This window comes from Orycteropus afer, unplaced genomic scaffold, assembly GCF_000298275.1.
Source record: "Orycteropus afer afer isolate SDZICR_OR568_19922 unplaced genomic scaffold, OryAfe1.0 scaffold00271, whole genome shotgun sequence".
Classification (NCBI taxonomy): domain Eukaryota; kingdom Metazoa; phylum Chordata; class Mammalia; order Tubulidentata; family Orycteropodidae; genus Orycteropus; species Orycteropus afer.
The window spans coordinates 509,563-526,600 of record NW_006921858.1 but is presented as its reverse complement, the minus strand read 5'-3'; the positions used below and the strand labels follow the sequence as shown (position 1 = coordinate 526,600).

General features: G+C 39.0%; 1 protein-coding gene across 1 annotated transcript in view; it reads right to left on the bottom strand.

Annotated features, from left to right (window-relative positions):
• The window catches only part of DYNC2I1 (dynein 2 intermediate chain 1), a 163,591-nt gene that overhangs the window by 16,851 nt on the left and 129,702 nt on the right, over positions 1-17,038 (bottom strand). The window contains exons 21-23 of the mRNA XM_007950401.1: positions 11,808-11,868; positions 6,624-6,723; positions 6,292-6,423 (exon numbers count right to left, since the gene is read on the bottom strand). Coding sequence (XP_007948592.1) covers positions 6,292-6,423; positions 6,624-6,723; positions 11,808-11,868 — 293 coding nt within the window. The remainder of the gene's footprint in view (positions 1-6,291; positions 6,424-6,623; positions 6,724-11,807; positions 11,869-17,038) is intronic.

The following is a 17,038-nucleotide window of genomic DNA, read 5'->3' as shown; positions in this document are numbered from 1 at the left end:
GGATGGCTTTAACAAACAGGAGTTTATTCTCTCACAGTTTGAAGGATTTAAGTCTAAGTCCAAAGTGCCAGGCTCTAGGGGTTTTGTGAAAGCCCCTCGACCTTGGGCTTCAGCTCTGCCTCTTGCTCCTGGCCCACTGAAGCTAGAGGCATTTCTTCATTCAGACAGCTACTGGCTGCTGAGGCTAACAAGCCCAAGGTCAACAACAACAACAACAAAATGGCACAGTCCTGATGTTACCAAGTCACACGGCAGGCCATTAATTCAAGTCCATTGTAAGTCCCAAGGTCGCAGAGCATGGCAGGCTGCTGAACAACGACATGGCTACATGCAGGGTCCAAGCATGCCATAAGCTAAAGACTAACCCCAAGGCTTCTCCTTATATACAGGAAGCAGACCACATCCCAAAAGCAGCTACTCAGCTACTTGTGTAGATCCCACCATGGAGTTGATTGCCAGTCTCATTATGGGGAATTACTACCACCAGCTGCCCAGCCACTCAACCAGGCTCAACCAAGTTGGCATGCAAATTTAACTACTACATACACATACACACATATATACACATACACACATATATACACATACATACACACACATATATAGACACACACACACACATGTTCTCATTGTTAGGTGTCATTGGGTCAGTTCCAATTCATAACAACCCTATGTACAAGATAACAAAACATTGCCCAGTCCTGTACCATCCTCACAATCTTTGCTATGCCTGAGCACATCCTTGAAGCCATTGTGTCAATCCATCTCATTGAGGGCCTTCCTCTTTTTCACTGACCCTCGACTTTACCCAGGATGATGTCCTTCTCCAGGGAATAGTCCCTTCTGACAACATGACCAAAGTAGCTGAGACAAAGTCTAGCCATTCTCACTTCTAAAGAGCATTCCAGCTACACTTTTCCAAGACAAATTTATTCATTCTTTTCTGGCATCTATGGTATTTTCAATATTCTTCACCAACACCATAATGCAAATGCATCAACTCTTCTTGGATTTCCTTATTCACTATCCAGCTTTCCCATGCATATGAGCAAATGAAAATACCATGGCTTGGACAAGGCACACCTTAGTCTTCAAAGTGACATCTTTGCTCTTTAACATTTTTAAAAGAGGTCTTAGGCAGCAGATTTGCCCAGTGCAATACATCGTCTGATTTCTTGACTGCTGCTTCCATGGGCATTGATCGTGGAGTCAAGTAAAATGAAATCCCTGAAAATTTCAGTCTTTTCTCCATTTATCATGATGTTGTTTATTGGCCCATTTGTGAGGATTTTCTTTCTTTTTTTTTTTTTTTTAATGTTGCGGTGTAATCCACACTGAAGGTTTGTAGTCTTTGCTCTTCATCAATTAAGTGCTTCAAGTTTTCTTCAATTCTTCTCTATCTCCACACACACACACATAAAGAGATACATACATGCATACATATATACATAAGGGAGAAGGGAAAATTCTTCTTGACAGTAGAAAGCCAACTAATAAATGTAGAATTAATGATGGAATTAGACAACCACCATTTGTCAATGATCATAATAACAGAGTCAGGCAAGAATTATTGATGGATGCTAAAACTAGTTCAAATGTTTATTTGAAGCGGGCACTGGTGGTTCAATGGTAGAATTCTCCTTTTCCATGCAAGAGACCCAGGCTAGATTCCCAGTCAATGTACCTCATGTGCTGATACCACCTGTCTGTCAGTGGAGACTTGTGGTTATGATGCTGAATAGGTTTCAGTGGAGCTTCCAGATTAAGACACACTGGGAAGAAAAGCCTGGTGATCTACTTCTAAAAATAAGCCAGTGAAAACCCTGTGGATCACAATGGTCTGATCTGCAACCTATCATGGAGATAGAGCACGACCTGGTAGCATTTCCTTCCACTGTGCATGGGGTTACCACGAGTTGGGGGGCTGACACTACAGCAGCTAACACAGAAGTTTGAAAAGTAACAGTCTCAACTTCCTTCCCACAAGACACTTATTAATTAGAAAGAAAAACAATAACCTTTCATTGCAGAGAAACCTGGAAGACACCACTTTAACATGTGATCAGAATTAATGTTACCAATAATGGGAACAAATCGATGTTACATGCCTCATCATCTGATACGGTAAGAACACAATGTCACATCGAAGGTATTCTAGTCAAGTATGTATAACCTGAATTTAATCATGAGAAAGCATTAAACAAATTCAAAGAAACATTCTACAAAATAACTGGCCTGTGCTCTTCAAAAATATTGAGGTCATGAAAGACTAAGTACCTTTCCAGGTTAAAAGAGATTAAAGAGGTAACATAACCAAATGAAACTAATGATTTGGAATATCATTTTACTTATTAAGGACGATTCATGGAATCTAAATATTTTGGTTCCCCAGTGCCATTCTAACAGAAAATACCACAGGTGGGTGGATGGCTTTAACAAATACGAATTTACTCTCTTACAGTTTAGGAGGCTAGAAGTCCAAGGTCAAAGTGCCAGCTCTAGGGGCTGGGTAAAGGTCCCTCCACCTTGGGTTTCAACTCTGCCTCTTACTCCTGGCCCACTGGAGCTGGAAGTGTCTCTTCACTCAGGCAGCTGCTGACTGCTGAGGCTGACAAAGCCAAGGTCGACAAGTACAATGGAACAGGGCCAAAATTATCAAACCACATGTTAGGCCATTAATTCAAGTCCTAAGATTGGCAGACAACATGGCAGGCTGCTGAACAACAGCTCAGCTACGTGCAGGATTCAAGTGTACCAAAAGCTAAAGACCTTCCTCAAAGCTGCTGCTTATACACAGGAAGCAGGCTGCATCCCTAATGGAACTACTCAGCTGCTCCAGTAGATTACTAGTCTCATCATCTCATCATGGGGAATAACTACATCCAGCTACCCAGCCACTCAAAACCAGGCCCAGCCAGGCTGACACACAATTTAACTACCACACTAAATAAGATCTATAGATAAGATAACAGAGTTGTACCAATATTAATTTCCTGATTATGATGATTGTACTGTAGCTATGTAAGAGAATGTTCTTATTTATAGGCAACAAACACTGGACCATTTAAGGAAAGAATTCATGCTTGCAACTTCTTCTCAAACAGTCAAAAATACATATGTGTACATACATACCCTACACATAAAGAGAAACAATGAGAAAGGAAACAATGAGAAGTAATTGTCATAAGTGTGTAATGCAGGGAATCCAGATGAAGAGAATATAGGGATTCTCTGTATTACTCTTTTCTGTAAATTTGAAATTATGCCAAAATGTTAAAAAAAGATTCATTTAATAATCCTATAAAATTATTTGTATTAATTCTATAGATAATACTTTAAGAAAACTAAGGAGTTAAGTCCTACAAGCAAGTCTACCAGTATCAAAGATTTACATGGGTCTTTGCAGAATCATAATGGCCATTTCTAGTCATAATGGCTATTGATTCCTTAAAGCATATTGGTTTAAGGTATCAAAATAGATGTTCTCATGCTTTAGTGCTGTTTCTTTTGCAAGAGTATTTAAATAGCTGAGGGAAAAACAATTCCAGAAACTGGCCCTGGAGAACAACATGGTGTAGCCACAGATAATGGAGGTTCCCTTGACCCATCCAGAGTTTCCCTGGAGCATCACTGCTATTCTGGACTCTGAAGGAATAGCTCTAGGCTCCGGGGTTAGGATATATATAAGTCCTTTGGAGGAACAATTTTTTTCTTTCATAACAACTTTCATAAAACAAAATATTTATTGATAATTTCCATATCCTAATCACTAGGGCATGGTCTGGACCACAGCTATCCAGTATGTATATAAAGTGAAACATAAATATTAACCATATATTAATTTAAAATGTTCTAGTAGCCATACTAAAAAATGAAAAGGAAGAAAATGAAAGTAATTTTAATAATATATTTTGCTTAATCAAAATATATACAAATGTTATCATTTCAACAATCCATAAAAATTAAGATATTTTACATTGTTTTACTCATACTAATTCTTCAAAATACAGTGTACATTTTGTACTTACAGCCCATCTCAATTCAGACTACCCATATTTTGAGTACTTCATAGAAGTCCTATGTGGATTGAGGCTACCATACTGAACAGCTTACCTCTAAGACTTTGGGAAATACAAATATGCATAAAACACCATCTCTATTCTCAGTAATCTTATAGTCCTTCGGGATGCTGACATGTGCACATAGTTTATAATATGATGTTGTAAGTATTGCTATCAAAGAGCCCTGGTGAAGTCAGCAGTTGGAACCCACCAGCAGCTCCATGGGAGAAAGATGTGGTAGTCTTCTTCCATAAAGATTTACAACCCCTGCTCTGTCCTACAGGGTTGCCATGAGTCGGAATCTACTTGATGGTAATGGGATTGGTTTTGGGGTTTTAAGTGTCACAAGAGAAATATGAGTAAAGAATCATAAGAGCAGAGAACAAAGAACAATTGTTTATCTTAGTCTGAAGTGTGAGGGACTTTTAAGGACTTACAGAGAGAAGGTGACATGTGAGTTGTAATGCAATGCTTTGATCCTAGTCTAACTCCTACCAATTAACTGTTAGATTTAATCATGTATAAAGTTTTAAAATATTTTGCCTACTCTCCTCTCTCACCCCCACTGACAAACTTAACTAAGAGCCTCTTCTAGGCTGCCCCAATGGACTTCTTGACTTTTTTTAAGAAAGATTCTTCAAAATCCCTACTCCAGTCACACACTAGCTCTATCCACAGACAGCACGCTTGAGTTACTTGAACAGTATTCCTTCTTGACATCACAAACAAATTTTTAAGTAAGCTTCCTGCTTTGAAAATCCATAGGCTAGAAAAACATGACAATTGATTTAGAGTGAACCAGATAGATGGTATATCATGCCCTGGAAGGGAAAGACAGTAAAAAAAACCACACCCAAGGAAGATGTTCCCTCCAACGTCTGTCTCTGTGAAGAACTGAGATCCCCAAGAGTCATTCTTAGACTTTCTCTGCAGGTTAATGTCTTTGTCCATTGATTTGTATTATGTATTCTGTTAAATAATAAAAATACTTATTTTTTTATTATATTCTGTTAAATAATAAAAAAATACAAGGCAATAATTTTTTACTAAGTACATATTTGCCTTTATCACAGGTTTGGATATTTGATATTCTTCTATCAATTTCTAAATAGGTTACAAATGAACAAAGTATTAGTTACAAGAGTTAAATTTCTATGTAGTTCTATTTTGGTTATTTTTTTTTAATGTGTTGTTAATTTCATGTTTCTGTATTTTAGGCCACTGAAGCTCAATAAATGACCAATTTGTGGCATAATTAATTATCAATTTTTTAAATTCTTCAGTAGATCATTGCAAGTGTTATACAGTCCAAATGAGCAAATAATAACATTAAACAGAATTGGTGCTTGAAAAAATAGACTTTCTTGTTTATACATGGAAGGGAACTTTCTTTGTTGGTTACCAGTGATAAGGGAGTGGTGGGGAATTCCTAGATAGGTTGAAAAAATGTGTGTGTGTGTGTATGTATGTATGCCTATGTATATATGTGTGTTTGTGTATATATGTATGTGTGTGTGTGTATATGTATGTATGTATATATAGGAGCTCTGGTAGCATAGTGCCTAAGGCACTTGACTGCTAACCAGAAGGCTGCTAACCAGCCACTCCTCGGAAGGAAGGTTGGGCAATCCTACTTCCGTAGTGATACTGCCTCGGAAACCCAAGGAGAGGTCACTATGAGTTGGGGCCGACTCGATGGCAAATAACAACAACAACAATATGTGTGTGTGTGTGTGTGTGTATATATATATGAATGCATGTATGTGTGTGTATACATATACACACATATGTATGTGTGTATGTGTGTGCATACACCCCCCCCAAAAGGAGCTCTGATGGCATAGTGCCTATGGCATTTGACTGCTAACCAGAAGGCTGGCAGTTCAAACCCACCAGCCACTCCTCAGAAGGACGGTTGGGCAATCTACTTCCGTAGTGATCCTGCCTCGGAAACCTAAGGAGGGGTCACTATGAGCTGGATCCAACTGATGGCAGTGCATTTGATTTTTGGTTTGGGGGTAGGAGGAAGGGGGAAGCTTTTGTTTGGGGGGCATTGAGTTTATTCTAATGGTGGTGGGATATTTTGGAAAAAGATAGCAATAATGGTGGCACAACATGAAAAATGTCATCAATGACCCTGAGCTCTAAATGTGGAAGTTGTTATGTTGGCAAATGTGTTGTTGTGTATGTTTTAACCACAGTAAAAGTAAAAAAAAAAAAAGTTTCTTACCAAGAATATCGGTTCTCCAAATGGTGAAAAATCAATCACATTAACTTTTACTGGTCTTAAACCATGTTGTTGGGGTTTGAACAATTTAGGAGATACTCTTAAATCTTGTCTTGCTCCATGACTTATAAGACCCTAATAATAAGAAGAAGACCAATGGTGACTAAAGAAAAGTATTCAGGAGTAAGGCTGAATAAAGCTACTATTCTTGAAACAATTTAAATTAGATTATAATAAAATCAAAGCAGAAGTTAATCTTTAATGAAGATAAATATCAGGCAACTCTATGAAAGGAAAAGAATGAATTATAGAATGAAACTTAAAATATTACTCACCATGTCTGTGCCAACAATAAAATGATTAGGATCTGAAGGCAGAAACTTAACATTCAGTGTTTGTGCAATCCCCCAAAATGCATTATCTTTATGGGAAAGACTGAAAAGAAATATAAAGAAGAGTAGATGGATTGTTCTGAAACTTTTAAGGACAATGACAATACTGGACACTTATTTAGCAATTATTGCATGACATTAGATTTACAACAGACCAGCAGTGTCAGTAAGGGGGCATTATTAGTAAGAACATATGCCCTAACACTGTCAGTGAGGGTGACACCAAAATAACTTGAGGGTCGGCACCACAGGGGAAGGGACCACCAAGGCAGAGTAGTCACTTGGGTTGGTGTCATCTGTCATCCGGTGAGGTAACTTGTCACCACCACCCCCGACATGATCCACCAGTAAGGGTATGGGTAGGTGGGCCACAGCATTCATTGGGCAGAGAGAAGGGTATAATGCCTTGGTCAGTGGGAAAGAAGGAGCTTTAGGGATCTGCAGGGGAAAGGGGTGGGAGGGACAGGGCCAAGCTGCTTGGCCCTGCATGGGGCAGAGCAAGGCAGCTCCACCTATAGCAGGGTTCACAAGCTGGTCCCACCCACAAGAACGGTAATACCATGAGTTACCGCACTGGATCCCATGAACCTTAGTGATTTCACTGTAATAGACTATGAAATGTATGCTGTTGTTGTTATGTGCCATTGAGTTGGACCCGACTCATAGCGACACCTCCTTGGGTTTCCGAGGCAGTATCATTACGGAAGTAGATTGCCCAACCTTCCTTCCAAGGAGTGGCTGGTGAGTTTGAACTGCCAGCCTTCTGGTTAGCAGTCAAGTGCCTTAGGCACTATGCTACCAGAGCTCCCATTAGATGTGTAGTAGCCCATATCATGTTTCCTCTGATTCGTAACCAGTTTATTTTCTATTACCACATTTTTGATAATTTCTTCATTATCTATCCTCCTATTCACTAATTCTTTCTTCAGTTACTCTAATCTGCTATTTAACCATTCAGTAAGTATTAGATTAGGAGCCCTGGTGGCACAGTGCATAAGGCATTTGATTGCTAACCAAAGGTTGGCAGTTCAAACCCATGAACTGCTCTGCAGGAAGAAGATGAAGCAATCTACTTCTGAAAAGATTTATAACCTTAGGAATCCTATGAGGGGCACTATGAGCCAGAATTGATTTGATGGCAGCGGGTTTGGTTTGGTTTAAGTACTCCTCGGAAGGAAGGTTGGGCATTCCTAATTCCGTAGTGATACTGCCTCGGAAACCCAAGGAGGGGTGGCTATGAGTCGGGGCCGACTCGATGGCAAACAACAACAACAAGTATTACAGAGATGACAGCTTCATTTCTAAAAATGTCTTTTAGATTTTATAATTACTTCAAGTTCTTGGAGTGCTAATCCTATTAATTATGCCATAGTATATTGTTCCTTATGTTTGAAATTTTTGTTTGCGAATTCATCTTCAGCACAGACTGTTTTCCTATGGAAATATTGTACACCCTAGCTTGTGAAAGTACCTCTAGCCTACCAAAGAGTTTTACCTATGCTTTTATGGTAAACTCACTGAAAGGGTTCACTGGTGTAGGACTTTTACGTTAACTTCTCACTTTGCAGTTTCCCATACCACACCCAGAGCTTGGGATTTCAGATTCTTTGAAGCTTCTTTGTCTTTCCTAGGTTAGGAGTGAGGCTTTTTTGGATTTCTCATTCACTGAAGAGGCATGAGTCTGGTATTTTTCTTTCTTCAGGTTGTCACACAATTTGCTGACAAGCTTACCACTCCGTGCTTTTCTTTGTTTACCCTGCTTGTTTCTGGCATTTAAAGATTTTCCTTTCTTTATTTTTAAAACTATAGCTAACTTTATAACAATAAGATTTTTTATATAAAGTTTTTACTTTACACAGTATATTTGTTTGTAACAGGAAAGGGGTCCTTGTTAGTTCCTTCTGCCATGTTGTCATAGTCAGAAGTTAGGAACTCATTTTCCTTTTCAAGTTCTTCTTCCTCCACCTACCTTGAAAGAACAAACCCCAGTTTTGCATCTGTGGGTCTCTTCTCAAAATTATCCTAAGGACTACAAATATCTCTTATAAGCTGATGGCTCCCAAATCTGTGCTTCCAGCTGAGATCCCTCCTGTGGAGCCAACTGCCTCCTGGACATCTCCATGAACACTCTTGCTCAGCACATCCTAAACTGAACTATTTCCTACATACCCTCGAACTCCTACAAACCTCTTTTTCCTATTATATTCCTTATCATGTGAATGGTACTCAGTGATCAAACTAGATACTTTTCAGGGTAGCAAGCAGAGCAATCTAGGCTTTTCCCTCTCAATCATTCCTACAATTACTCACCAGCTTATTTCAGTACTACCCTTTTACTTTATACCCTTTTTTCCATTTCCACTATTACTGACTCAGTATGGATTACTATAATAGCATCCTAACCAGTCACTCTAACTCAAGTTTCCTTTCCTGTATTCTGTATGTACAATGTTGCCAACCTAATAATTCTAAATCACATATAAGACATGTCATACCTTGGCTTAAAATCTTTCAATGGCTATCTATCGTCTTCAAAGGAGCTCTGGTAGCATAGTGCCTAAGGCATTTGACTGCTAACCAGAAGGCTGCCAGTTCAAACCCACCAGCCGCTCCTCAGAAGGAAGGTTGGGCAATCTACTTCCATAGTAATATTGCCTCGGAAACCCAAGGAGGGGTCGCTATGAGTCGTGTCTGACTTGCCGGCATATAACAACAACAACATCTTCAAAATAATATCTAAACTCCTTAGCACAGCAAAGAGGACTCTTTAGGGTCTAGCCAGTGACTCATTCTCCATCTCTTGACATCAAACCTACTGGCAGTTTCCTAAATGCATCATTCCTTTTCATACATACTAAAACCAGTTGCCATTGGGTCAACTCCAACTCATGGTTACCCCATGTGTCAGAGCAGAACTGTGCTCTATAGGGATTTCAGTAACTGACTTTTTGGAAGTAGATTATGAGGCTATCAGGGTGGAGTCAAACCTCTAACCTTTTGGTTAATACCCAAGTGTGTACCACTCAGGAGCATACTGGCATTCATATACAATGCTCCCTCTGATAAGAAGACTCCTCTTTGTCTAACTAACTCCTGTTTTTCAAAGAGTCAGCTTAGTTATCACTTCTCTATGAAATTACCACTTCACTCTATTCCCTGCCCCCATTCTTTCCCCTCCTTTGAGCTTCCTCATGCCCTATTTATACCTCTTACATAGCACTTAACATATCATATCATAATCACGGTGGACATGGATATGTACCATCCAGATCCTGACACTTCAGTGAAGTACTTGTTTTCAGAGATCTAAGTAGGCTAGGAGTGCTGAAGACAGACAGCTGTCAGCCCTTCAGGGATTACCTCAGCCACTTCACCCAATGTTTCATCTCCACTGAGGAAGCCCATGTTCGATGACTGATCAGGGTGACAGTATAAAGTCCTGTCCATTCTATCCCAGAACTCATTGGACATCAGAAGCTGTTGTTGGGTCTTTGACACAGCTCAACTCCTCTCTGCCCAATGCTGCTTCCTTCCCCGCTTTCACAGATGTTGACTCCAAGACTCCTTAAGAAACATCCTGCACACTCAATTCCATTTCAGCATCTTCTTTGTTTGAAAATCAGAAATTCTGTAATAATAATGTTTTACACATCTGCCTCCTTATATGAAGAAAGACATTCTTGCTACCTAGCCCAAAGTTGGCACACAGAATATACTCAGTACACCAGGTCTGCTGGTGTGAGAGCCTGGTGAGACCCTGAGACTATGGTCGTCCCTAGTTACGCTTCAGGTCTGGAACTAAACTCATTACTGTGCTTCCAGCCAAACAATAGACACACATATGGGGTGAACAATTACATCAAGGAGATACACTCCTTGGAGCTATCAATCATGGGAGAACAAAAGGGCAGTGTTTCCACAGGGAGAAACCTGGTGGGGAAAGGGATGCAGGAGGGGGAGTGTATGGAAGGTAAGGACACAAGTAAGAAGTAACTATTGGAAGGAAGTAGGAAGAGAGCTGTTACATTGTGGGGAACTGCAGTCAATGTCATGAAACAAAATATGTATAAACTGCTGTATTGAAAATGAATTTTCTCTGTAAACTTTCACCCAAATCATAATAAAAATTATTTTTTTTTTAAAAAAAAGAATAAACTCAGTACAGTTTATTGAATAAATGCTGGTGAATATTTATTATACATAGCTCCGGGGAATGCACTGCTAGGATTTTCGGAGGGGAATAACTGACATCAGATACCTTAGATACATTCCTTTAAAGGGTGTACCATACAATAAAGTAAAGGAAAAATTCATACTTAAAAAAACAAAGATATAAAATGGTAAGGAAGTCTTAAAGAAATTCAATAAAGGAACTAAATGAAGAAATAGTGGGATCAGTAGACCAAACTGTGACTATCCAGAAATCATTTTATTTGACTCTGTAACACACTGGAGATGACTTTCTAAAAATATAACTGATTCATTTTCATAATTGTATTTAAACCAAAGTTTACTTAAAATCTCTGAGCATGTATCATTCATTATCTACAACTCAATAGATATTCTGTGTGATGATGAGGAGCAGACTAACATAACATATTTTTCATGCTGATAATTACTACAGATTGCAGTAAACAGCAACAAGTGAAATCTTTAGGTAACAAATTAACAAGGAACATAAAAATACCACAAATGAAATTAGCATATTCATTAACATTTTTATGTGATTTTAAGTTACAAGAATACAAGCAGAAATCTAAATTACTGAATTAAATGTTCATGTTAATGTTTCTGGTTCCTGAAAATTATCTAATTTAACTTCCAGATTGTATTAAAAATGCATTAAAAATAATCAAATAGTATCAATTTATAAGGCAGAAAATATTTCAATCAAAGAAAAAATATTCCCTCACACTTGGATGTTCTATTTGTTACAATGACTTATTAACAATAACCTAATTAAAAAGAAAAAATTACAACGTGAGAAACAGATTTCTTCATTGCCAAAATGGTTAACGCATTTATTGTATACGCAATTACCTAATGTTATTTTTCTCCTGTAGGAAAGTGATCTTTGTAAGATAAAGCAAATCACTTTAGTCTATTAAAAATGGCAAGATTCCTTACCTGTTATTCAGCTGAATCACAGAGCTATGTACTAATTTTATCCTCCCTCCAGGTATTAAACCTAAAAATAGACAAATCAAAAATAAAGGCACTTACAAATAAAATTCTTAAATAAAAATGTAATGACAGTTGCCTGCAATCATTTTTCATTGCTTAAATACCTCTAGGAATTGACATTAAAATATAAATTATTAAACAATTATTTCTTTCCTTACTGCAGGGTTCATGTAAATTGCTTTAGGATAAAAATTAAGAATTTGTAGTTCAGGCATTTATGAGAAAAAAGATTAGTGGAATAAAGATCAAGAAGGCTTTACATTTTAGATTTGATAAAATAAAATAATAAGGGCAGTAGGCTGAGGAGGGGAATCATTATTTAACACACCTTAAATTGACAACAGCAAAAACTTTACTGTAAATGTCTATTTATGTTTTTATGCTAATCAGAAACATTCCAGGATTTCCTTCCACACAATTTCAAAAATACATTTAAGAGTTTGTTTGGCTTTGCTGCAGATCATATAAAGATGTATACTAGCTCCTCCATTCAAATGTTTACTCACTTACTGCTCTATCCATCTCCTGAACATAAGCTAGCTCCTCCATTCAAATGTTTACTCACTGCTCTATCCATCTCCTGAACATAAGCTTCTCTAACTTCAATTTCTCAAACACTGTTGTTGTTGTTATTGTTATGTGCCCACGAGTCGGACCCGACTCATAGCGACCCCTCCTTGGGTTTCTGAGGCAGTATCACTATGGAAGAAGATTGCCCAACTTTCCTTCCAAGGAGTGGCTGGTGGGTTTGAACCGCCAGCCTTCTGGTTAGCAGTCAAGTGTCTTAGGCACTATACTACCAGAGCTCCTTCTCAAACACTGCAGAGGTAAAATCTTTTTTTAAAAAAAAAATGTGATTTGGGTGAAAGTTTATGGAGCAAATTCACTTCTCACACAGCAGTTCAAATACACTTTGTTCATGACATTGACTACAATTTATCACAATGAAACAGCTCCCTTCCCACTTCCTCCCCATAGTTACCTCTTCCCTGTGTCCATCCCTCCATGCACTCCTGCCCCTTGAGCTGTCTCCCTGTGCATACACAGCTTTCTATTCTCCCATGATTGTTCTCTCCAAAGCACACTACTGTTCATCATTGGCCAGCGGTAGAGTAAGTGTTGGCTCTCACTCAGTAAGTGGAGCTGCAGGAGGTACAGCCCCTAGAGCCTGGCACTTTGAACTTGAACTTAAAGCCTCTTAACTTAAGAGAACAAACTCCTGTTTGTTCAAGCCATCCCATTTGTGGTATATTCCTGTCAGAGTGGCACTAGGTAACCAGAAAAGAATATGGTACTGAGAGAGTAGGGTGGTGCTTTGACAGATACCTAAAATGTGAAAACAGGAGTGGAATGCGTCCTTGACCTGAGACACTAGCAGAGAGACCCCGGCATATGGCATGAAAAACAGCAGGAGCAGAGTCAAGAGACCAGCATGAGAGACAGCAGGAGCAGAGCCCAGAGACCGGCATTAAACAGCAACACGCTTACCAGCCCGCGGAGGAGAAAGCCAGGTGCCACTGGGTAGGCGGCTTCCTGGCGAAGTTGGTTGCCTTTGGCATTAATTGGCAGAAGCAGAGAGACCAAGGAAATGGAAGCAGAGCTGCCTCAGCCTCAAAGGGTAGGACCATGGCCTTTGGGAATGGAACCACCACAGCCCCCTAGGTTTCAAAGACCCAGGCCTTCACCAACTTGGTTCTGGGGTGTGGGGCTGCTCATTCATGTGAGCCAGTGGGATGGAGCCATAGCTGATGCCCAAGAGTGAGGGGGAAGGGCTGCCATTCCCAAGAAGGAGAGGAATGGGGGCCGGCCAGGCCAAGCTGGTGAGGTCAGAACTTAGAGCAACCAGGGGACTGGAGCAACCCAGTGAGAGAGATCTGTATAGATGCCAAGTTGACAAGGGGTTGTTGTTGTTGTTGTTGTTGTTATGTGCCGTCGAGTCGGCCCCGACTCATAGCGACCCCTCCTTGAGTTTCCGAGGCAGTATCACTACGAAGTAGGATTGCCCAACCTTCCTTCCGAGGAGTGGCTGGTGGGTTTGAACCACCAGCCTTCTGGTTAGCAGTCAAGTGCTTTTAGCCACTATTTACCAGAGCTCCTTGACAAGGGGTAGAATTGTAATAGTTCAGTGTGTCAACTTGGCTGGGCCTTGTTGAGTGGCTGGGCAGCTGAATGTAGTATTCCCCATGATGAGACTAGCAATCAACTCCACTGTGGGATCTACTGTGAGCAGCTGAGTAGCTGCCTTAGGGATTGTGGTCTGCTTCCTGTATATAAACAGAAGCCTTGGGGAATGGTCTCTAGTTTATGACACACTTGGACCCTGCATGTAGCTGTGTCATTGAGCCTGCCATGCTCTGCCGACCTTGGGACTTACAATGGACTTGAATTAATGGCCTGCCATGTGGTTTGGTAACATCAGGACTGTGCCATTTTATTTGTCAACCTTGGGCTTGTTAGCCTCAGCAGCCAGTAGCTGCCTGAGTGAAGAGATGCCTCTAGTTTCAGTGGGCCGGGAGCAAGAGGCAGAGCTGAAGCCCAAGGTCGAGGAGCTTTCACACAGCCCCTAGAGCCTAGCAGTTTGAACTCAGGCTTAAAGACTCCACACTGTAAGAGAATAAACTAGTGTTTGTTAAGGCCATCTCATTTGTGGTTTATTTTTGTCAGAGTGGCACTAGGTAACCAGACCATGATGTCACCCATTTGATTTCTTCTTCATGTTATTTGTTGTTGTTGTTGTTATGTGCCGTCCCTTGGGTTTCGAAGGCAGTATCACTATGGAAGTAGATTGTCCAACCTTCCTTCTGAGGAGTGGCTGGTGGGTTTGAACTGCCAGGCTTCTGGTTAGCAGTCAAGTGCCTTAGGCACTACGCTACCAGAACTCTGTGTTATTTGTATTCTCTGCCTTTTTTTCCTTCGTTAAATTTGCCAGTAGTCAACTTTATTAATGTTTTCAAAAAACCAATTTCTAGTCTTGTTGATTTTTTCTGTTGTCTTTCTATATTTTCCATTTCATTGATTTCTACTCAAATCTTTATTATTTCCTTTCTTCTGGTGACTATAGGCTTTCCTTGCTGTTCTTTTACTAATTGTTGGAGATGTTGGTTCAAAGTGTTGATTTTGGCTCTTCTTTTTTGATGTGTGTATTTATTGCTATAAATTGGCCTCTGATTACTGCTTTTGTGATGTCCCAAAGATTTTGGTATGTTGTGTTTTCATTCTCATTTGATTCAAGGAATTTCTTAATTTCATTTTTTATTTCTTCTTTTACCCAGTCTTTCTTAAGGAGGATGTTGTTCAATTTCCATATGTTCACTCTTTTTCCGTTGATCTTCCTATTGTTGATTTCTAATTTGATAGCACTGTGATCTAAGAAGATGCTTCGTAGTATTTCAATGTTTTTAAATTTATTAAAGCTTGCTTTATGGCCTAAAATATGGTCTATCCTGGAGAATGTTCCATGTGCACTGGAAAAGAATGTATATTGTGATGTTGTTAGGTGAAATGTCCTGTAGAAGTCTACATGGTCAATTTGATGGAATGTATTGTTTAGCTCTTCTGCATCTTTGTTGAGTTTCTTTCTAGTTGTTCTATCTTTCATTGAAAGTGGTATATTAAAGTCTCCCACTATGACTGTTGAGTCATCTATTTGCCTCTTCAATTCTGTTAAAAGTCTGATTTATGTATTTTGGGTCTCTTTCATTGCATCCATAGCTATTTATTATGGTTCTATTTTCTTGTTAAATTGATCCTTCATTATATAATGTCCTTCTTTGTCTTGTATAGTGGTTTTTGTCTTAAAGTCAATTTGATCAGAAATTAATATTGCCACTCCTGCTCTTCTATGGTTTTCATTTGCTTGATACTATCTTTTTCCAACGTTTGATTTTTAGTCTATTTTTGCCTTTGTCTCTAAAGTGTGTCTCTTGTAGACAGCATATTGAGGGGTTATGTTTTCTTATCCAGTCTGCAACTCTCCATCTCTTGAGTGGTGTATTTAATCCATTGAACACTCAGTATAATTATCAACAAGTATGAATTGGTTGCTGTCATTTTGTTACATGTTTTTTCATGGTGTCCCTGGTTTCTTTGTTCCATATAATTTTCTGTGCTGAGTTCATTTTGTTGATGAATTATGGTATCATATCCTTTGTTGCTATTGTTTTAATATTTGCTAAATATCTGTGCTTGTCCTCTTTTTATTGTGATGTGAAGGTTTATCATTTTTCTTTGAGGTTGCCCTGTGATTCATAATTTTGTCCCTGAGTTTAGAACAGTCCATTCTATCTTGCAACTTTTTTAAAAAATGCATTTCATTGAAATATAATTTATGTACAGTGAAATACACAAAACTGTGTATTTCAAAAAATACACAAAAAAGTGACATGGGTTAATGCATTTTTTTTTTTTTTTTGCAGAGTTCCCTTCCCTCTCCTCCCACCCCTGGCAACCAACAAAGTTTCTCTCCAATCTTTCCTTGACCCGCACAACAATGAACTAATACTATCTTTGTCCTTCTGTGATTGACTTATGTCACTTAGCAGAATGTCCTCCAAGTTCATCTATATTATGTGGTGTTTTGCAGACTCTACATTATTCTTTAGTGCTGCATAGCATTCCATTATGTCTATGTACCATAGTTTGGTCATCCACTCTTCTACTTTAAATCTTAGAGATAAGTCCCTTGCCAGATATGTAATTATTGGCAAATATGAATTTGTTGCTCTCATTTTTCTTATGTGCTTTTTTGTGGTGTCGATATCTTTGTTCCATATAATATTCTATGCTGAGCTCATTTTGTTTACGAGTCATGTTATCACTTCTTTCATTGCTATTGTTTTAGTATTTGCTGAATATTCATGCTGGTCCTCTTTTGTGATGTGAAGGTTTATCATTTTTCTTTGAGGTTACCCTGTGATTTATAGTGTTCTTTCCAAGTTTAGAATAGTCCATTCTATCTTGTAGTTGTCTTGTCTTCCCTACCATCTAGAAGGTCTGTAATGACACAGTTTTTTCCCTCTTTTTGGTTTGTAGTTGTCCTCATTTGTCAATTGATGTCTCTGGTTCCCTGTTTACAATTTTGTAGGCTTATTTACTTTGGATACTTCCATAGCTGGGTTGGTTTCTGGGTTGTATCATCATGTGTGTTAATGATCAGTTGTTTGCTGTTCTTGCTT